At 35.6% G+C, this 17,426-nt stretch overlaps 1 protein-coding gene across 7 annotated transcripts in view; it reads right to left on the reverse strand.

Annotated features, from left to right (window-relative positions):
- LOC120782759 (nucleolysin TIA-1) overlaps positions 1-17,426 on the reverse strand; it is a 112,954-nt gene that overhangs the window by 35,557 nt on the left and 59,971 nt on the right. For all 7 annotated transcript variants that reach the window (XM_040115219.1, XM_040115218.1, XM_040115215.1 and 4 more), the window contains exon 3: positions 460-547. In XM_040115219.1, coding sequence (XP_039971153.1) covers positions 460-547 — 88 coding nt within the window. The remainder of the gene's footprint in view (positions 1-459; positions 548-17,426) is intronic.

The following is a 17,426-nucleotide window of genomic DNA, read 5'->3' on the forward strand; positions in this document are numbered from 1 at the left end:
CAAAACTAATTTTGTTGTCATTGCATTTAATACATAATTTTCCGAGCAACCTATAGGTCTTCATATATGCCTACGCCACAATCTTTAACTAGATATAAGGTCTCGCGACCACGATATTCATTTCGCATGACGATGTTGGCATGGATAAAAATTTTATTAAGCTAAGTAATGAGAAGTGAATAGTATTCTTTAAAAATGAGGGTTTATTGATACTACAGCAGCAACGAAAACCACAGGCTAACATTGGATTTAGAGAATAGCACACTCAAGTAAACGTAGAGTCATACGAGAGCATAAATGCTCTAAGAAAATTTGAGAATAATCTGCTCTATAAAGAGGACAGTAACGACAGTATCGTTAGCACAAAGGCGTGGAAACTCTCAATATTTAATAAATAGTATCTAATAAAATGAGATATATAAATCTTTGAAAATAAAATAAATATATTTATATACTTACGAAATTTCACCGAATGGTGTAAAAGCTTCACGTAATTGTTGAGTTTCGATTTCTGAGCTCAAATCGCCGACGAAAATATGAAATTGTTCTGTAATAAAAAATAATCGAAAATTTGCATTAGTTATGGATTTTATTTGGCAAACAATCTCAGTATATATCTGTACGAATATAATAATCGTAATAAATAAATAAATGTAAAATTGTGCAGCACAAAAAAAAGTATAACAGAAAACTCATGTCATTTACATCCCCTCACGCAAAGCGTAGACATAATGGAGGGATGAAAACTTTCGGCATACATTTTATACAAATGTAAAGTAATTTGCATAAAACAATCTTCAACTGTAAATTGGGAACGACAAATGGCTGAGAAAAGAGAAAAAAGCGAGAAGACAATGTACCATAAATGGCAACGCGAACGAAGTGAATGCGAGTAAATCCAGCAGCTGTGGAACGCATAGTACAGTGACACGAGTCGTTCTAATGCTATGTGCCTCAACATGTAAGCGTGTCTAGTAATTTTTATATATATGTATAAATTCTGTGTTTGTATATGTATTTGTATCAAAATGAAATGTCTACATTCACTGACGCTCGAGAGAAAGTTGTGCAATTTTATTAAACGAATACAAATCGCCTTAAAATGGTAACCGATGATTTTTGTTTGCCCTATTTGTTGCACCCACTACAGCCGAGAGAGAGAGTTGTTGTTTAAATTTTTATACCTTTTCATATTTCCATCTCAATTTCTGTCGCGAATTATTTCGGAAACGTAAATGTTAATGCTAAAGCATTTGTCGCAACGCTTGAAATAGGGTCACGAAAAAGAGAAAAAAAATTACAATGCAATGACGGTGCAGACATAATAAAGTCGTATAAAAGCTGAAGCAAAACATTGCGAAGAAAACGGGTTAAGTGCGGCATAAAGTTGATTTCTTTTCTAAAGCGTCGGCATCTGGCTACTGTTCTGAAGAAATTATACGCAATGAGTACGAAAAAGAGAGCCATCTGAGTGACCATTGCAGCCACTTTCCATCTCATTACTTAACTTTGCATAATAAAAATGCAACTTTATGCGTATTTACTTTATTGGCAGACAGCGCATTCATTTTATAACGCATATTAAAATTTAAATAACAAATATGCGCTACTTTCTTGAGTAAAATATGAAGGTCAGTTTAGGGCGCATACTTAACGGCGTAGTTGTCAGAATATTGAAGATGAAATTACGTAACTTATTATAATAATGCAACTTTTTAACAGTAACAACTAATAAATTATAACTTAAGTAGTATTAATTTTACTAAATATATAGGCAGAGAGCCAACAACGACTATGACTTTATAAAAAATCAATTGAACTTCAAAGGTCAACTTCAAAGCTCAAAGACAACAGCGCGCTAATCAATTATATTTTCCATTTAGTGTAAATGAAATCATAATATATAACGATTGCTGAGCCTTTATCCACAACTCGTTGGTAACCGAGTGGATTGCTACTTGACTTTCGTGCGTAGATGGCAGAACGCTCAAATTAGCATATATACATAATACACATGTATAAAAGCTTGGTAAAATTAATTATTATTTTAAATAAAATAAGTAGCCTTAAAAGACAAAATATTCGAAATATGTTGACAATTAAGTCAGGGTACTTGTTAAACTAAAACTGAGTTTGAGGAAGTTTAACGATTTCTTATATTTTATTAACTTTTCTAAACACAAATATCTATCAGAGACCAAACGGATGCCGCAGCTGTAGGCTTGGTCCTTTTGGGTGGTTTATCAATCTGACAAATATATACATGGTTATGAGTAGTTACTACATCCATTTTGCACTTTGCATTTGAAGATGAAGGTCTCTTCATGTCTCAAATCTTGCTAAATTTCTTATTTATAAGCAAATTTCGTATGCGGAATCATTGCGAATGTGAACAAAGGCTTCTGGTGATTTAGATTTATTAAAAACAAGCCTAAGTGTGGTACAAAGCCTTTAGGGACGGTAGAGAGATCGTTGAAGACATTCCTCGTTCTGGACGTCCTTCGACCTTTTCAACCAAAAAAAATATTAAAAAGTGAAGCATATGGTGCTAGAAAATCATTAGGGAGGTGTTAGAGAGATAGAAAAAGAACTCGTCAGCTCTCGCGAGTCCGTTGGAATGATTTTGGTGGATATTTTGTGCCTGAAATGCTCACTTGCTCGACTCGTCTCAATAAAACTGATTTTTTTTTCAAAAAGAAAAGCAATGTGATCGAATTTAAAGGCAAAAACGATCAACCACAGTATCCACCAGATTTGGCTCCGTGTGATTTTTGCTTCCAAATTGAAATTACAGCTCCGTGGAACCCATTTCCAGTCGATCGAAAAGATAAAACAGAATTCACTGTAGGAGCTGAAGGCCATCCCAAAAAGTGCTATGATACTTTGTGGGGATTATTTTGAAGGGGAAAAAATAAATACTGATGAATAATTAAAAATTTTGCGTTTTATTTACAATTTTTGGGTACTTTTTTCATTGTATATGTATAACTCTTTACATGGTTTCAATGGAAATATATCTAATGTCATTGATTGTCACATGATTGTAATTGAAAACATCAGTTAAGTTTGAGATAAAAGAGCTTTATGAATGTATGTAAACACCGTTCTCTTGTATTTACCATACAGCAGGCAAACTCCTACTCGCTTCAGCATATGAACACTATTTCGTATTAACTACTTCCATAATAAACCGTTACCTCCGCACACCAAGTATTTAAAATATTGAATAGCAACAGTATTCATTTAGTGCCTGTGTCACCTGCCAGCAGCCAGAAACTACTAATGTCGCTGATATTAAATGCATATACTACCAGGCATTCCTCTGAACATAAGTACATATATTTGTGTGGGTGTGAGTGTGTGTGGCGCTTTATTTTCATTTACATCCAAAATTACCGGAAACGTTAATTTGTGCACGTGCGTCTGCTATAAAAATGGGCAAGCACACATACCTACACATAATTATATAAGTACGTATGTATGTTTGCGTGTACATATGTATGTGTGCGGTGGCGCGTGCATGGCAATCTGCAAACACTACTACTTAATGTACCATGTTATATATTGTATATGTATGTGCATATGTAGGTGTGTGCCTTTGCTTAACTACGAGCGTCGTACCCACTTCCTGTTGCCGGCGCTGCGGCAAAGTTAATAAACGCGCACAAATCCAAAACTACGCCCCTCGTGCCACTTGCTAACACCACTACGTAGCCGTTACAATTTAATGCCTGAATGTCTGCATGTGCTCGCTATAGTTTATGGTTATATGAGCGTGTATGAAAAGCGCATGGGGATGTTAGCGAACAGCTTAAAGAAAATTTATAGAAGAAAGATATACTTGTATATCCTTTGAAGGACTATCTTTTTGCGCCAGCAGTTATCCAAAACGAATAGTGCTAATTATTTTGGCAAGCGACACAATTACTTTTTTTTGTGAGGCTAGAAAGATGCGCCTTTAGGAGTATATCTATATTGTACCTGTTAAAAAATTTCTGCTTAAATCTTAACTGTAGTCGTTTCGTTAGTTTTTGAGAGTGCCGATTAGAACAACTATATTGTAAGTGCACTATAATTGAGTGTGATAAAGAATCACCAGAAAATAAAAAATATGATATCCACATTATTCTTCCATCTTATAATAATTATTTTAATATCCAGTTGGTTAAAATGTTGTGGTCACTGAATGTAACCAACTTTGTACTCCCAAAAATATGCAGATATTAACGCTATTTTTATTTTTTAGTGCTACTGAGTGTGTCATATACTTAGCGGAAGCGGAATCATCGACTATATACCATACATGTGTGGGTCTATATATAAATAGAAGTCAAGGTTTCATCACCTTCCTTTAAGCGGTTTGGACAGTCTAGGACTTTCAAAAAAATATCTAACTATTTTTGGCCTAAAATACACTTTAGGGTCATAAAATAATTATTATTTCCTACAGGGTGCTTGTGCGCTATTGTAATCTTGTGACTTTTGCATATCGCCAACTTTCTTTGCTGTACCCATTTGCATAGCTGTACGCGTGCACACAGGTACTAATTACATGCAAATGTACGCACGTTCCCAAGTACACGCACACACACCTGCCTACGCAGACATTTCAAAGCGCAACTTCTTGCATAAAAGGACGTAAACTGTGTGCATTCCCTTCGCAGTTGCAGAAACTGTTGGAGTTGTAATTGAATGGCGAAATAGACGAAGAAATAAGCGAAACAATAAATTGTAGTTTCACGCATGTTGCACGCGTATACTCAAACTCACACAAAGCTACGTATGCATAAAGAAAGGTATAGCGAAATGCTTTATGCAGCAAAATTCTGAATTCACTGAAATGAATTCACGCAATTTTTGCATACGGTATCCTTATGCACAACTAAGCGTTGGCTGTGTATGTGTGTGAGTTGTGGAAGCAACAATCAAACGTGGCAGGAATATATACATGCAGCATACTTCCATGCACCTTGCGATAGCAATCGCTTATTAATATGCCACACACATACTTACACACTTATAAATACATGTAAATGTTTGACTATACCTCTTGCCGCATGTTGTTGCAAGCCAACCTAGCTACGCTTGTATATCAAATTGTAACTTAGTGTGTGTTTAGTTAAATGAATTTATAACTTCATATTGTTGGAATATACATATGTATGTACATACATACAAATAGCCGAAGAAGTTCTGGTACTGGTTTTTCACTTGCCAATGCGCGTAATGTATAGTATGTGTGGATGTATTGTAAGTGCAACTTTATTTGCAACAATGCAGTAACCAATCAAGTTGGCAAGGAAGGAAGGAAGGACTTTTCACTTGCTTTGCACAACAATAAATGGGAAATGCGGAGCACTATTTTAAGTTAATTGCGTGTTATTTAAAACGATAAAAATTTAAAAAGTTCACAAAATGGAAATATTTAAAATGTAGAACATTAAAAAAATAGTATGTTGAGTGCTAACTATTTTAAAATGGTGCGTTATGTTTAAAAAATAAGGTTAAGATGATTAAATGTTTTTATGAATATTTGTATATTACAAGAGAACGGAGCAAAGTAAACAAAACTAGTGTACTAATGTCAGATTTTTAGATGATGGAACACCTCACTACATGTTAATATAATTTTAATATTAAATATTCAGGAAGCATATAATTGAATACCGCTTCCAATGACTCCCAATCGAATATGTGTTGCTCATACGCCCTGTACAACAAAATAAAAAATGCGCTATTAATACAAGCCAGGAAAAATTTTTTGATAAATCGTAGTTGAAAGCTCGAAAAAATTGAATTTTATTCATTTTATAGTTTGGATCCATCCTTTTTTTATTTTTTAACTATTTTATTTTTATGATTTTGTTAAACTTTGCATGGTTGTGAAATCAAAATCGATTTGACTTGATATACATGTATTTAAGAAGAAATGGAATCGACATGTAAACATTCACTAGCTCCAATACTAAATACTTTACTCGAAGTTTAATTATTTTCCAAAAGGTTACTCATACGCACTGACATAACTTTTTCATAAACCTATGGACGCACCATGAGAAAGCTTAATGCCCAAGCGGTAAAAACTAAAAAAATATATATTTTCAAGAGCATTTGGGTGTACTGATTTGCTATGTTTGACATTACAGTATGGTAAATCTGTCATTAACAAGCGTTAAATATGCAAAAACAATTATAGAACAGTATTATTTACACAAGGTTGTAATGGAAAAAGAACAAAGGATGATGTATACCCGGTAAAAACTAACTAGTACTAACTAAGTGACTACCAAGCAGCTTTGAGCAAATACTTCGCTGGGTGCCAAACACGGTGTTATCATAAAATCTGTCGGAAATCTAGAAATAATCTAAATTTAAGCTTAATTTTTTTAAAGCTTAATTATTGGTTGAATTCAGTATAAAATCTGTTATGGGGCTATGAGATTGTAGCTACATTTTCAGCTGTCCATATTTTGATACCAATTTCTATGAAGGACTTATTCAGATATCAAACTATTTATACTGGAAAACACTTCAAGTACAGTAAAATATTACGAGTATAAATTATTGCCGCTTGAAAATATTTTTTGATAAATTAAAAAAAAAAATTTGGAAATTAAAAAATATTGTTTAAAATGAGATTTGAGTTTGTATGTTTATTAAAATTTGAATGGCTTCAGTTAAGTGCTCTTTATATAACATAACCAGCTAATTTGATTGCATTATGTCCAATTTCTATCATACTCAGCTCTCCGAACTTTGGCCTGTCACGCAATTTATTTCAATTTAGTATTTTTAAGCACTTAAATTTTTTGTTATTGTGGAGGACAGTAGGCTACAAAGAAATATTGATAGTAGCCAAAATAACCGCCTCCTAGATTAAGGCGAAAATTGTTGTATTTTTTTTTTTGTTATTTCACTTTAAACTTTGCTGGTCACTTAAGTGCAGAGAATTGAATTGAAAATATTTATCCATTAAAATTATAAGGTAAACATCTTCAACTTCTTTTCCATATAATTATTTTATGCGCTATAAAATCTCTTCGCAATTTAAGTTCAAAACTTCCTTAATTTAATTGAAAGCAAAAAATTCTTAAGCATTTATTCTAATCACATTACATTCCGGCATTGCAAAGTTAATTGCCTTAACTGAAAAGTATACCATCTTTATCTTTAACAATCAACGTAAATAATAAGCTCTTTCATCTCTTAATGATGGCACGGTGCTACCAACCGCCCAAGCCGCATGCCAGCGTAGGCCGCTTTGAGCACTTGAAAGCATAATTACATAAAGAGGCACTCGCACTTACACACATACATACACAAAATCGTAGCTGAGATATAAAAGCATGAAGCGCATTCCGTGCGCCAGCAACTTTTCGCCGAACGGCAGCAATAACATTAACTTTAAGTTAACCTGAATTTTTAAATATCCACATCCTCCAACCATTAAGCCGCGAACAACAACAGCAACAGCATTTATTGCTTTTCCAACGAAAAGACATAACCAAATCTCGCTGCGGCAGTTCACCGTGCTCATTAGCAAACTGGCAGACAGCAAGCGCTTGTTGTTGTCATTGTGTTGCTGTTGTTCTTTCTGGTTGCGTAATGAAAAACGCCACACATTTAGGGCGCGCTTATTGCCGTTCGTTACAAATTTGCGCCGAATTGCCTACCCGCGGGAATGTCGGCGCGCTGCCAAGGTGAAACGATGGGCGCCAGTTGTTTTTGTTGCTGCTAGTGCTATTATTGAGTAACAGCAAGGCATGCTAGTGGTCGGGGCACCACGCTGCCGCTCAGCCCAACCTTTGTGCGTCGTTCGGGCACAAATGAGACTCATTATTGTAAATCAATCGACCTGCGCAAATTTCGTAACTGCGGCTTTTATTGCTTCCGCAGCCACAATTTCAATTTCCCTTTTTCTCTGCGCCACACCGCGCGTCCTGCTGCGCAATCAGAACACACGTGTACGCGCACAAACGCACGCTGTCGCTTACAAGCACACAATGCTGTACATACATAGCAAATTAACATGCACACACATGCACACACATGCACATACATACATATACGAACACACATACATGCATACATACAAACTTATATAAACGCAATAGTAAGTGGCAATTGAGGTGTGCGTTACCAGTGCCGCAACCGCATTCGCCATTACAACGAATGCCAATAAAAGAAAAGTAGCACGAAAACAACAACAACACCACGCTGCATGGAAGAATGGCAACAATTAAAAAGGCAAATAGCAACATGCACCACCCTCTTACCCTTTAACAGCGCCTTTTTCTCTAACCGTCGTGAATGCTTTCTTACTGGCGCGTTCCGCCTCCTCTTTTTACTCTACTTCTTTATGCACCCCTCACATTGCTTACCGTAAAGCATTTCCTCTTTATTGTTCTGTTCGTGCCGGCTTTTAACGACATCAACGCCGCTGTCTGCTTTTGCCAATGAAAAATTCATGATTGTGGCTTTGGCATCAGAGGTGCTTCAACCTCGGCAACGCGTTGCCTCTGCATTGCCAATGCGTTCAGGCGCACCATCAGCGTAAACCGGGATCTGCTTTTACACTATCTGCTCAACCATAGTCATTGTTGTTTGTGCGCTGCGCCGCCACAGCCGCAGTAGTATAAGAATTAATGATAACAACGCTACTAATTAAAGCCAAATAACGAATGCGAAGGATGGATGGAGGAAAGCGAGACGAATCGTCCCGTCTGACTGACTTAAACAGGAATGAATGAAAGGCACGTTGGTAATTAAAGTGCAGATAAAGAAAGGAGTTCACACAAGGGAGAAACTTTGCATATATGTAGTATCTACATACAACATCTTATGCAATATCAGATAAAGTTAGATAACAGGTTTTATACTGACTTTTTAGTGATTCAATGCATATTTTATCAGAAATAAATGCTGTGACACTTGCGTTGAGTATAGATCGATGTTCCATAGCTGTGAGCTTTTTAGAAACAGATCAAGATATAAAGAACTGAGTTAAATGAATTTGGAAATATAGAAGTTTTCAAATTCAGACCTCATTTTTAATTCATTCAGTTAGCATAACATAACCTAAAAAAACTAGAAGTAGATTTTTAAGTCGAGTGATATAAGAAATCTTCGAAATAACCTAACAAGGGAGTATCCCTGCGATAAGTTGTAATAAGAACTAGTGCTGGCTCAAAGGCTCTTAAACTACTTAAGAAATACTAACAAAGTACATTTGTTCCAGCTTAACTATTTTCGTAAATTGGAGCACTAGTAAAATTTCTTTATAAACAATAAAAGAACGACCGCACTGGTCTTTTATAGGTATATTTCAATAGCGTAAAATGGCATAATGTATTATTATCTTGACTTTGATCGGTCAGTTTGTAGAGTTCAGATTCTTTAGCGTTGGTTTGGATAATTATCATCGACATCACTTACTGTATTTCCCAGCAAAGGGTAGCATAAATGACTTCCATCTGTTCCTTTTTATTACTAGCAACTTTAGTTTTTTCCAAAATTTTCGATATTCGTCGATTTCTTTTAAAAATCTCTTACGAGCTTCAGCACAGAGTTTGTCGGTAAACATTTGTAGCATATTTTCGCAGTGTATGACTTATTCATCTATTTTCCATATCTGAGAAAGTTTGACATATTTAGGTTCTAAGTTGCATTTTTTTCTATAATTTCTAGTTATTGATGATATTGGCTCAACTTAACTTGAGGATACGTCGTAGGCATCTGTTAACAAAGCTCTGAATCTTTCAAGCATGGTTGTCGCTCACAAGCCAGATTTACATCCCTGGCGCAGTACAGAGACCGCGTTGAATTAACATATTTTGATTTTTATAGAGAAAGCTACTTGCGTCGAGCTGTGAGTATAGGTTCAAAATTATATCTACAGTATCGATATAAAAAATTAATATTTATTTAATTCCAGCATATTTTAAATATACTTATTGAAGCGACTGGTTCGGTATGACCTAGTGGCTTTAACGAAGTGCTAAACAAAAACTATAATATCTAAAATAGTCGGAATTATTATTTCGTGGTTTTCAGTTTATTTTTCGAACTAAAACATTGTATTTATACCGTTATTTTTACTTTCTGCTTCGAATCGGTATTGACTTATAGCAATATTTCTTTACCCAACAACTACTAGGCCACTCAAATGAGCACGCATATAGTTTCTTAACAAACGACTAAAAAAACATAATAACATGTATATCTGTACGAGTACTTATGTATTTACATGATATAAACCATTTGTATACACACTTAACTCCAGCTAAAGCAAAGTCTTGCAGCTAGACTGACGGCTACTTCCGCCTGATTTGTGGCGCTCTTACAGCGCGGTCGCATTGCGTACTTTCTAATGAGTTAATTTAGTTCTACTGCAGTGCCGCTCCACTACAATTCACACACACACACACACACAAACGCCTGTATACGTAGCCACATTGCGACGCGAACACCACGTGCAGGACTTTAGCAGGGCACAGCCATTAAACACATCTGTATATATGCCTATATAGTTATGTATACACGTGTATTCGTTTACTTTTACCGTACATTGCATAGTTTGCGGCGCACTAGCCGCGATTTTACTTCCACTCTCGCCACAGCTGTCTAAACCACCCTTACTGGGCCACGACCCACCCGGCGGCAACGCGCATTTCCGCTACTTACAGCGGTACGTTATAAATTAATCATAAATTCTATTGCTGTGCCTTTTTTCTAAGCGTTCCGTTTTATATTTCAACTCGACGCAATTTTATGCTTCCTTTGTGAGAGATGCAACAGCGTGTACTTTGCTGTATATGTGGAGGCGAATGCAAATGAAATGCTTTATGAATATATAGTGTTGTATATGTGTGCGTGTGTGTATACTTATAAAGTCATAAAGAAACATGTTTGTACAAATAGAATTGTGTAGTGTATACGTTTTCATAAAAAGCAACAACAAAAATATTAAACTAGAAAAGTATGTAAGCCTAGTTTTATTTGTCACTGTGAACCACTACCGTGCGTTATGAAGCAACTTCTTGTTGAAGATAGTATAAATTTTAATTTAGAAAATAGCTGAATTAATTTGAGTGCAGTATTAAGCGCTTAGTTTATAAGACCACGTTTTCCAGCGGAGTCTAGCTTTAGACTAACAACAATAAAAATGTATTTATGTAGCTGTCGACCTCAAAAAAGCCTTCATTGCAACATATTTCTACCATTAAACCATAGTTTATGAAATTCTTTAGCTGTTCGTAGTCGTTTAGGGCGTGCAAGACAACATCGAAATGCAAATATTCTACGAATATATGAAAATAAATGACTCTTCTGAAATCATAATAAATGGTAGAAAAACAACCAAGATATGAAAAGTTATCATCCATCATCCCTAGTAAAATCGGTGGAAATAATCGGTCCGATCGTATCTGATCTAGTCCCCACAAAAATTTTACTAAAAACTCTTTTGGACACATCCATCTCATCAATATCGCTTTATAAGCGTAAATATAACATCGAAAAAAGAAAAGAAAAAATAATAATCAGCACAATCTTAAAAAACAAATTAAATTTTGATATGGAAGTCAAACAGAGTTCAAGCTTCAAAAATTTAGCGTTCAATTGATCGTATAGCGATTTCAATGCACATACTATATACTTATGTTGAAGCCTTTGGAGAGCGTCATGATTTTATTGAAAATATGAATTCTGCTATTATGAGTTGTATGATATTTTCTCTTCAAAATTGCATCATCCATAGATTCCATTTTAACAATTATTGTTTGTAAGCTAGTTCAAATGTTAGAAACATCAATGCTAAGCAAGAGTTTTGTCTCAACTTTTCAAATTTATGCTCATAGATAACTTTTATACGCTCCTTAATCACATTACCCAGCGTCTCATAATTAATTCGATAGAAAACTGTAAGAAATGCATACTTTTAGTAAACTGTACTTTTAAAATTTATTGATATTCATATTTTCTGAATGTAAAAATAGCGATAAAGTCAATGTTTCCTAATTCCAATTCATAAATTTCAAATTAATTCACTCACTATTAGCCTTCTAGTAAATATAATCTTAACTCAAAACACTGTGTAAGTAATGTTTGGTTTCATGCATGACCTTTGCGCACTCTTAGGTATGTGAATATGTATATGCCTCTGCCTAGAATGTGTGTGTAAATATGCAAATGTGCCAGTCATCAGCACTGCCGTCCAGGCTGTATGTATGTATGTGCGGGTAAATCAAAGTGTGTCAGCGAAATTTTACAAGTGTTTATTTTGCAGATTTTATTTATACGCACAGTGGTGCAACAACAAAAACAACACACAGTATATAATGCTACCACATTGTAACTACAGTCGTGAATTTGTACTCACGAATAAATGCCTATTTATATGCAAAGCCATATATACGAACACCTGCGTTTAATATCTTAACATAAATATTATGGTGGGCAACTTTTTAGCTTTTATATAGATATGACGTAAATATCGTTAGAAGTGACAAACAGCTAATTTCTGTCAAGTTATTTTATGTTGTGAAAAATTAAAAAATATTCATTTACTAAAATAAGCTTTTACGTTTTAAGGTTGTACTTTGATGGAGAATAATATTTGAACGACCCGCGTCAGCAAACAATCATATCCGTTTCAGTTTCATTGTAAAATAATTTCTTTAAATACATGAAATAACAAAAAAAAATAAGAAAATATTCCGTTGTTTTTTTATTTTATGGAAAATCAAAAATTACAACTCGCCACTTCATCTTTCAAAAAACAAAAAAAAAATATGTTTTTTCACCCACCCTAATACTTATGTATATACCCACACATGTTCGTATGTCTGTCTACATGTAAGCGTATTTACTCACTCGTGTTGTGCTGTTAAACTTAGCCAACCGTGCTTATTCATTAAAGTCTTCAGCTTTGCAATGCATAACTCTCGCCGCTATCACTGCGCGCACACACACTCATGCATGCATAGAGATATGAATATGCCGTTGTATAAGTTATAATGGCAATACAGCACTATACACTAGCGTGTGTGTGTGTATAGTGCTGTCTTCACTCAGTAAGCTCTTCTTTAGCCTAGTCTAGTGTAAGTTTTAATTTCATCCTTTCGTTCTTCCTGCTCACATCCTGTCTGCTCTAAAGCTGCAGCAAGAGCTGAGTACTCCACTGTGTAACTAACATGCTACCAAGCAACCATAACATGCAGTCATCATGTTGAGTTGCGTTGAGTTGTCCTACCTCTGCAAAGCTTATTGCGCACTCCTCAACCCCCTCGCCTGATGTACTCGCGCTTATTTATGTTTTAACATACGAGTATTTATATGCATGAGTGTGTTTACAAAAGGTAGCTCTTCTTACTAACTTTGTTAGTTACTTATGCAGATTTTCAACGTGTAAAATTATACCACTGTGTCTATGTGTGTGTGTGTGTACTTTGTAGTTTGTTAGTTGCGGTAGTTTCCGCCACCGCCGTCGTCACTTACACACACTCGCACCCATATATGCAGGCTGTCTTGAGAAATTGAATGTGTGCTTAATTACTTAAATCGTTTAAACTATGCAAAAGCGGGCGAAATAAATACCAGTTGCCGAGGAGAAAAATTTAAGGAACCAGCTAGGTAACCGCTGAAGTATACTCGAAACGGCAAATGAATCCTTTCTGCGCTTAATCCTGCAGCTGCTTTATATTTTGCATAAAATTTAATTGCTAAACAAGCGTTGAAAGCAATAAATGGGTATATTATGTGCTTATATAACTGTATGTATACATGTTTGAAGCATTTTCTTACGTCTGAATACTAAACCTGCTAACTTAGTTGAGCTATTTGTTTAATATACAGTTTTACCGTTATAGAAAGGCACTTGAGTTTTATTTATCTTAAGTAAGTCAAGTATTTTACTTCAAAGACTAGTTTATTATAGAGTTGCATACACAAAGCTACAAAGGCAAGCATGGATTTTAATGTATTTAAAAGTGTATATATATAAAAATTTCTATATACTGATGTGTATACAAAAGCAGCGATATGGGTTTTGTGTGGAAGACACCTTTATATATTCCAATTAAATCACTTAATTAGCATATGTTGTTCCTGCCTTCGGTAGTGCTGCTTCTTTTTAGCGTTGTAACCCTTTGGCACTGTATGTGTTATTTTTAATTGCATGCCATACACTATTTATTATTAAGGTGTCTCATATTTCAAAAGTTAGTTTTTTTCCACGCCCCCCTGTAGTTTCAGTTCTTTGCACTAAAAATGGTCATACACGCAAATAAGCACTTTATTTTCAATTTATATCGTCGTCAAATCATTTAACTTTTCCCATATTTTTTATTTGCAATACTTTGATTTTTTGCAATACATTTTTTATTAAGGCCAATAAATATACTACTTTGAAAATATGGTATTCTAAAACTAAATTTGCGTACAAAAGGGATATTAATGATTTTTTTATAAATCGTACAATCGTTTTTAAATCATATACGCTGTTAAAGTTAACCGGATATATAATCTATTCACATATTTGAGTACACCATGTGGTATGAGTGACGCCTAATGTATGCACCACTTGTTTGGTTTGGCAATGCAAAATATCAAAGAAGTCCATATACAAAGGAAACACGATTTAGTCGCGGTTTAAATTGAATTGTAAGTAATTAACTCAAATAAATATCCATTTCTGCATCCACTTTAAGGACTCTCTGTTAGCAGCATTTTAAATGCTTTTAATAGTTAATAGTTCACAGGCTACAAGCAGTAAATTGTGCAAATTCTGTAGAATTTGAACTACACTGCCTGTATGGAGAAATTAATTTCATTTTTACTGCGAATTCAATGAAATAATTTGCACCACGTTCGCAAAAGATCAAGGTATGTATGAAAAATAACCGTGAGTATATTTCGAGGAAATTTAGGAGTATCACAACAAGCTATTTCGTCAGAACGAGATAAATGAAATATAAATAAATTTCTGGAAATGAATTATAACTTCGAGTTTTCGAAATAATAACAAGCTTCTATTAGTATCAGAGAGGTGGTCTATTGTCTGCCTTCAAGAGCTTAAGAACTATATTATACTGCCACCGAACATTTTATATACTCATGATAAAGTGATAATCGAGATTTCATTATCCGTTATTTACATATTTTTTTATTTTGCTGTAAAATTAATTAGATTAGTTCCTGAGATATGGTTTTTGGTCCATAAGTGGGCAACGCCACGCCCATTTTCAATTTTTACAAAAAGCCTGGGTGCAGTTTCTGACGTTTTTTGTTAGTCGGTTAACACTTTTAGTGACTTTCAACATAACCTTTGTATGGGAGGTGGGCGTGGTTATTATCCGATTTCTTCCATTTTTGAACTGTATATGGAAATGCTTGAAGGAAACGACTCTATAGAGTTTGGTTGACATAGCTATAGTAGTTTCCGAGATATGTACAAAAAACTTAGCAGGGGGCGGGGCCACACCCACTTTTCCAAAAAAATTACGTCCAAATATGCCCCTCCCTAATGCGATCCTTTGTGCCAAATTTCACTTTAATATCTTTATTTAAGGCTTAGTTATGACACTTTATAGGTTTTCGGTTTTCGCCATTTTGTGGGCGTGGCAGTGGGCCGATTTTGCCCATCTTCGAACTTAACCTTCTTATGGAGCCAAGAAATACGTGTACCAAGTTTCATCATGATATCTCAATTTTTACTCAAGTTACAGCTTGCACGGACGGACGGACGGACAGACGGACATCCGGATTTCAACTCTACTCGTCACCCTGATCACTTTGGTATATATAACCCTATATCTGACTCTTTTAGTTTTAGGACTTGCAAACAACCGTTATGTGAACAAAACTATAATACTCTCATACAACTTTGTTGTGACAGTATAAAATTATCATACGTACAATATGAAAGTAAACATCATAAGCCTTAAGTACGGTAGTTCCCATAATTTGACACACATTTACAGATTTGTCTCAGGCAATGAAAAGGCAAAATGCGATATTAAACTTTTTATGGGTCGAAGTGAAAAATCACAACAGTAGACTAAAATTCCGAGCTATATATTATTTAATTTATTGCGTACGCACACCAAGACTATTAGTTTCATGAACAAACACAGATATATATAGTATATGTATGTATGTATGTATATTTGGTACAACCATATCAAAGAGCACATCCAGTAGTTTCGCCTCACAGCTTTGGTGGTGTGTGAATATGAGATCAATTGAGCGCCACACTTCATGGACAAACATATGTGTATGACTATGAATATGTTTACAAGTGTATGTGCATATAAACGCAGCCAAGCGTACGATTGACCAACTAAAATGGCCAAAAATTGTAACCCACAAATTTATCGTTTGCCCACAAGTTAAAACATGCAAACGCCAGAGTCACAATACATATACACAGACATGTTAATGGCCACAGGCGCATGCATGTGGCTGCGTGTGTTTGTTGCCTCAATTTGTGCGTTAGTTTAGTGAGCGATATTATTACAGTGTCGATGCTATTGAGTCGCCGCTAATCCCCTCGACTTCCTCGAGGGTCCTAAAGGCAGGCTTCGACTGCCTTGGGTGCCCCATTTCGGTAGTGGCGTTGGTAGGGTTGCATCATCATATCATCTATCAGTCGAAGCTATGTGGTCAACGCGACTTTCGTAATTTTTCACATTCGATGACTGGGAAATGAAGAATATCCGCTATGGCGACTGGCACACATTTGAGCCGAAACGAATCGATGAATATGCAAAAGTTTGTGTGGGGCACGTACACAAGCGATACGCATCAGTTAGCCGGTAAATGCCACACACTTCCTTTTTGTGTACATAACTAACGACATTCGCACCAAAAATGTGCCAGACACACACACATATATACATAGCTGTAGTTGTAAGTTCTGAAGCAAAGCATTCCGCAGCAGCTTAGTTGCCATGGCTGGTGCTTATGAGTGCGTGTGTGTGTGTGTGTGTGTGCGGGCATAGTATGAGTGTTATGGCTGCTTTTGTTTGTGCGGCATTTACCGTTAGTACCATAAGCCAGCATTTTCGAGAGCTATGGATTTCAGCCACACAGGCGCACAAATACTACGCCGTACAATAACAGCAACAACAATAGCAAAAGCAATTGCGGCAATAAAAGGCGTTACATATCAGCAATCGACATCTGCATTGACCACGTCCACAGACTCCGCACTCTACTCCACTCCTCACACTCCACTCGACTTCTACCTTGCAGCAGTTGTTGGCCATAAAGTCGCAAGCAACTGTGTGAGCCTGCGATAGTCCGGCTGTGTGTTTAGTGAGTAGGTAGCATGTACCAACTGCTGTGCTGGATTTACGACCATTTCTGACGCATGAAATACAATCCGAAGACCGCACTTTTGCATTTATTCGCCGTGCCCCATGTGC

This window comes from Bactrocera tryoni, chromosome 1, assembly GCF_016617805.1.
Source record: "Bactrocera tryoni isolate S06 chromosome 1, CSIRO_BtryS06_freeze2, whole genome shotgun sequence".
Lineage (NCBI taxonomy): Eukaryota > Metazoa > Arthropoda > Insecta > Diptera > Tephritidae > Bactrocera > Bactrocera tryoni.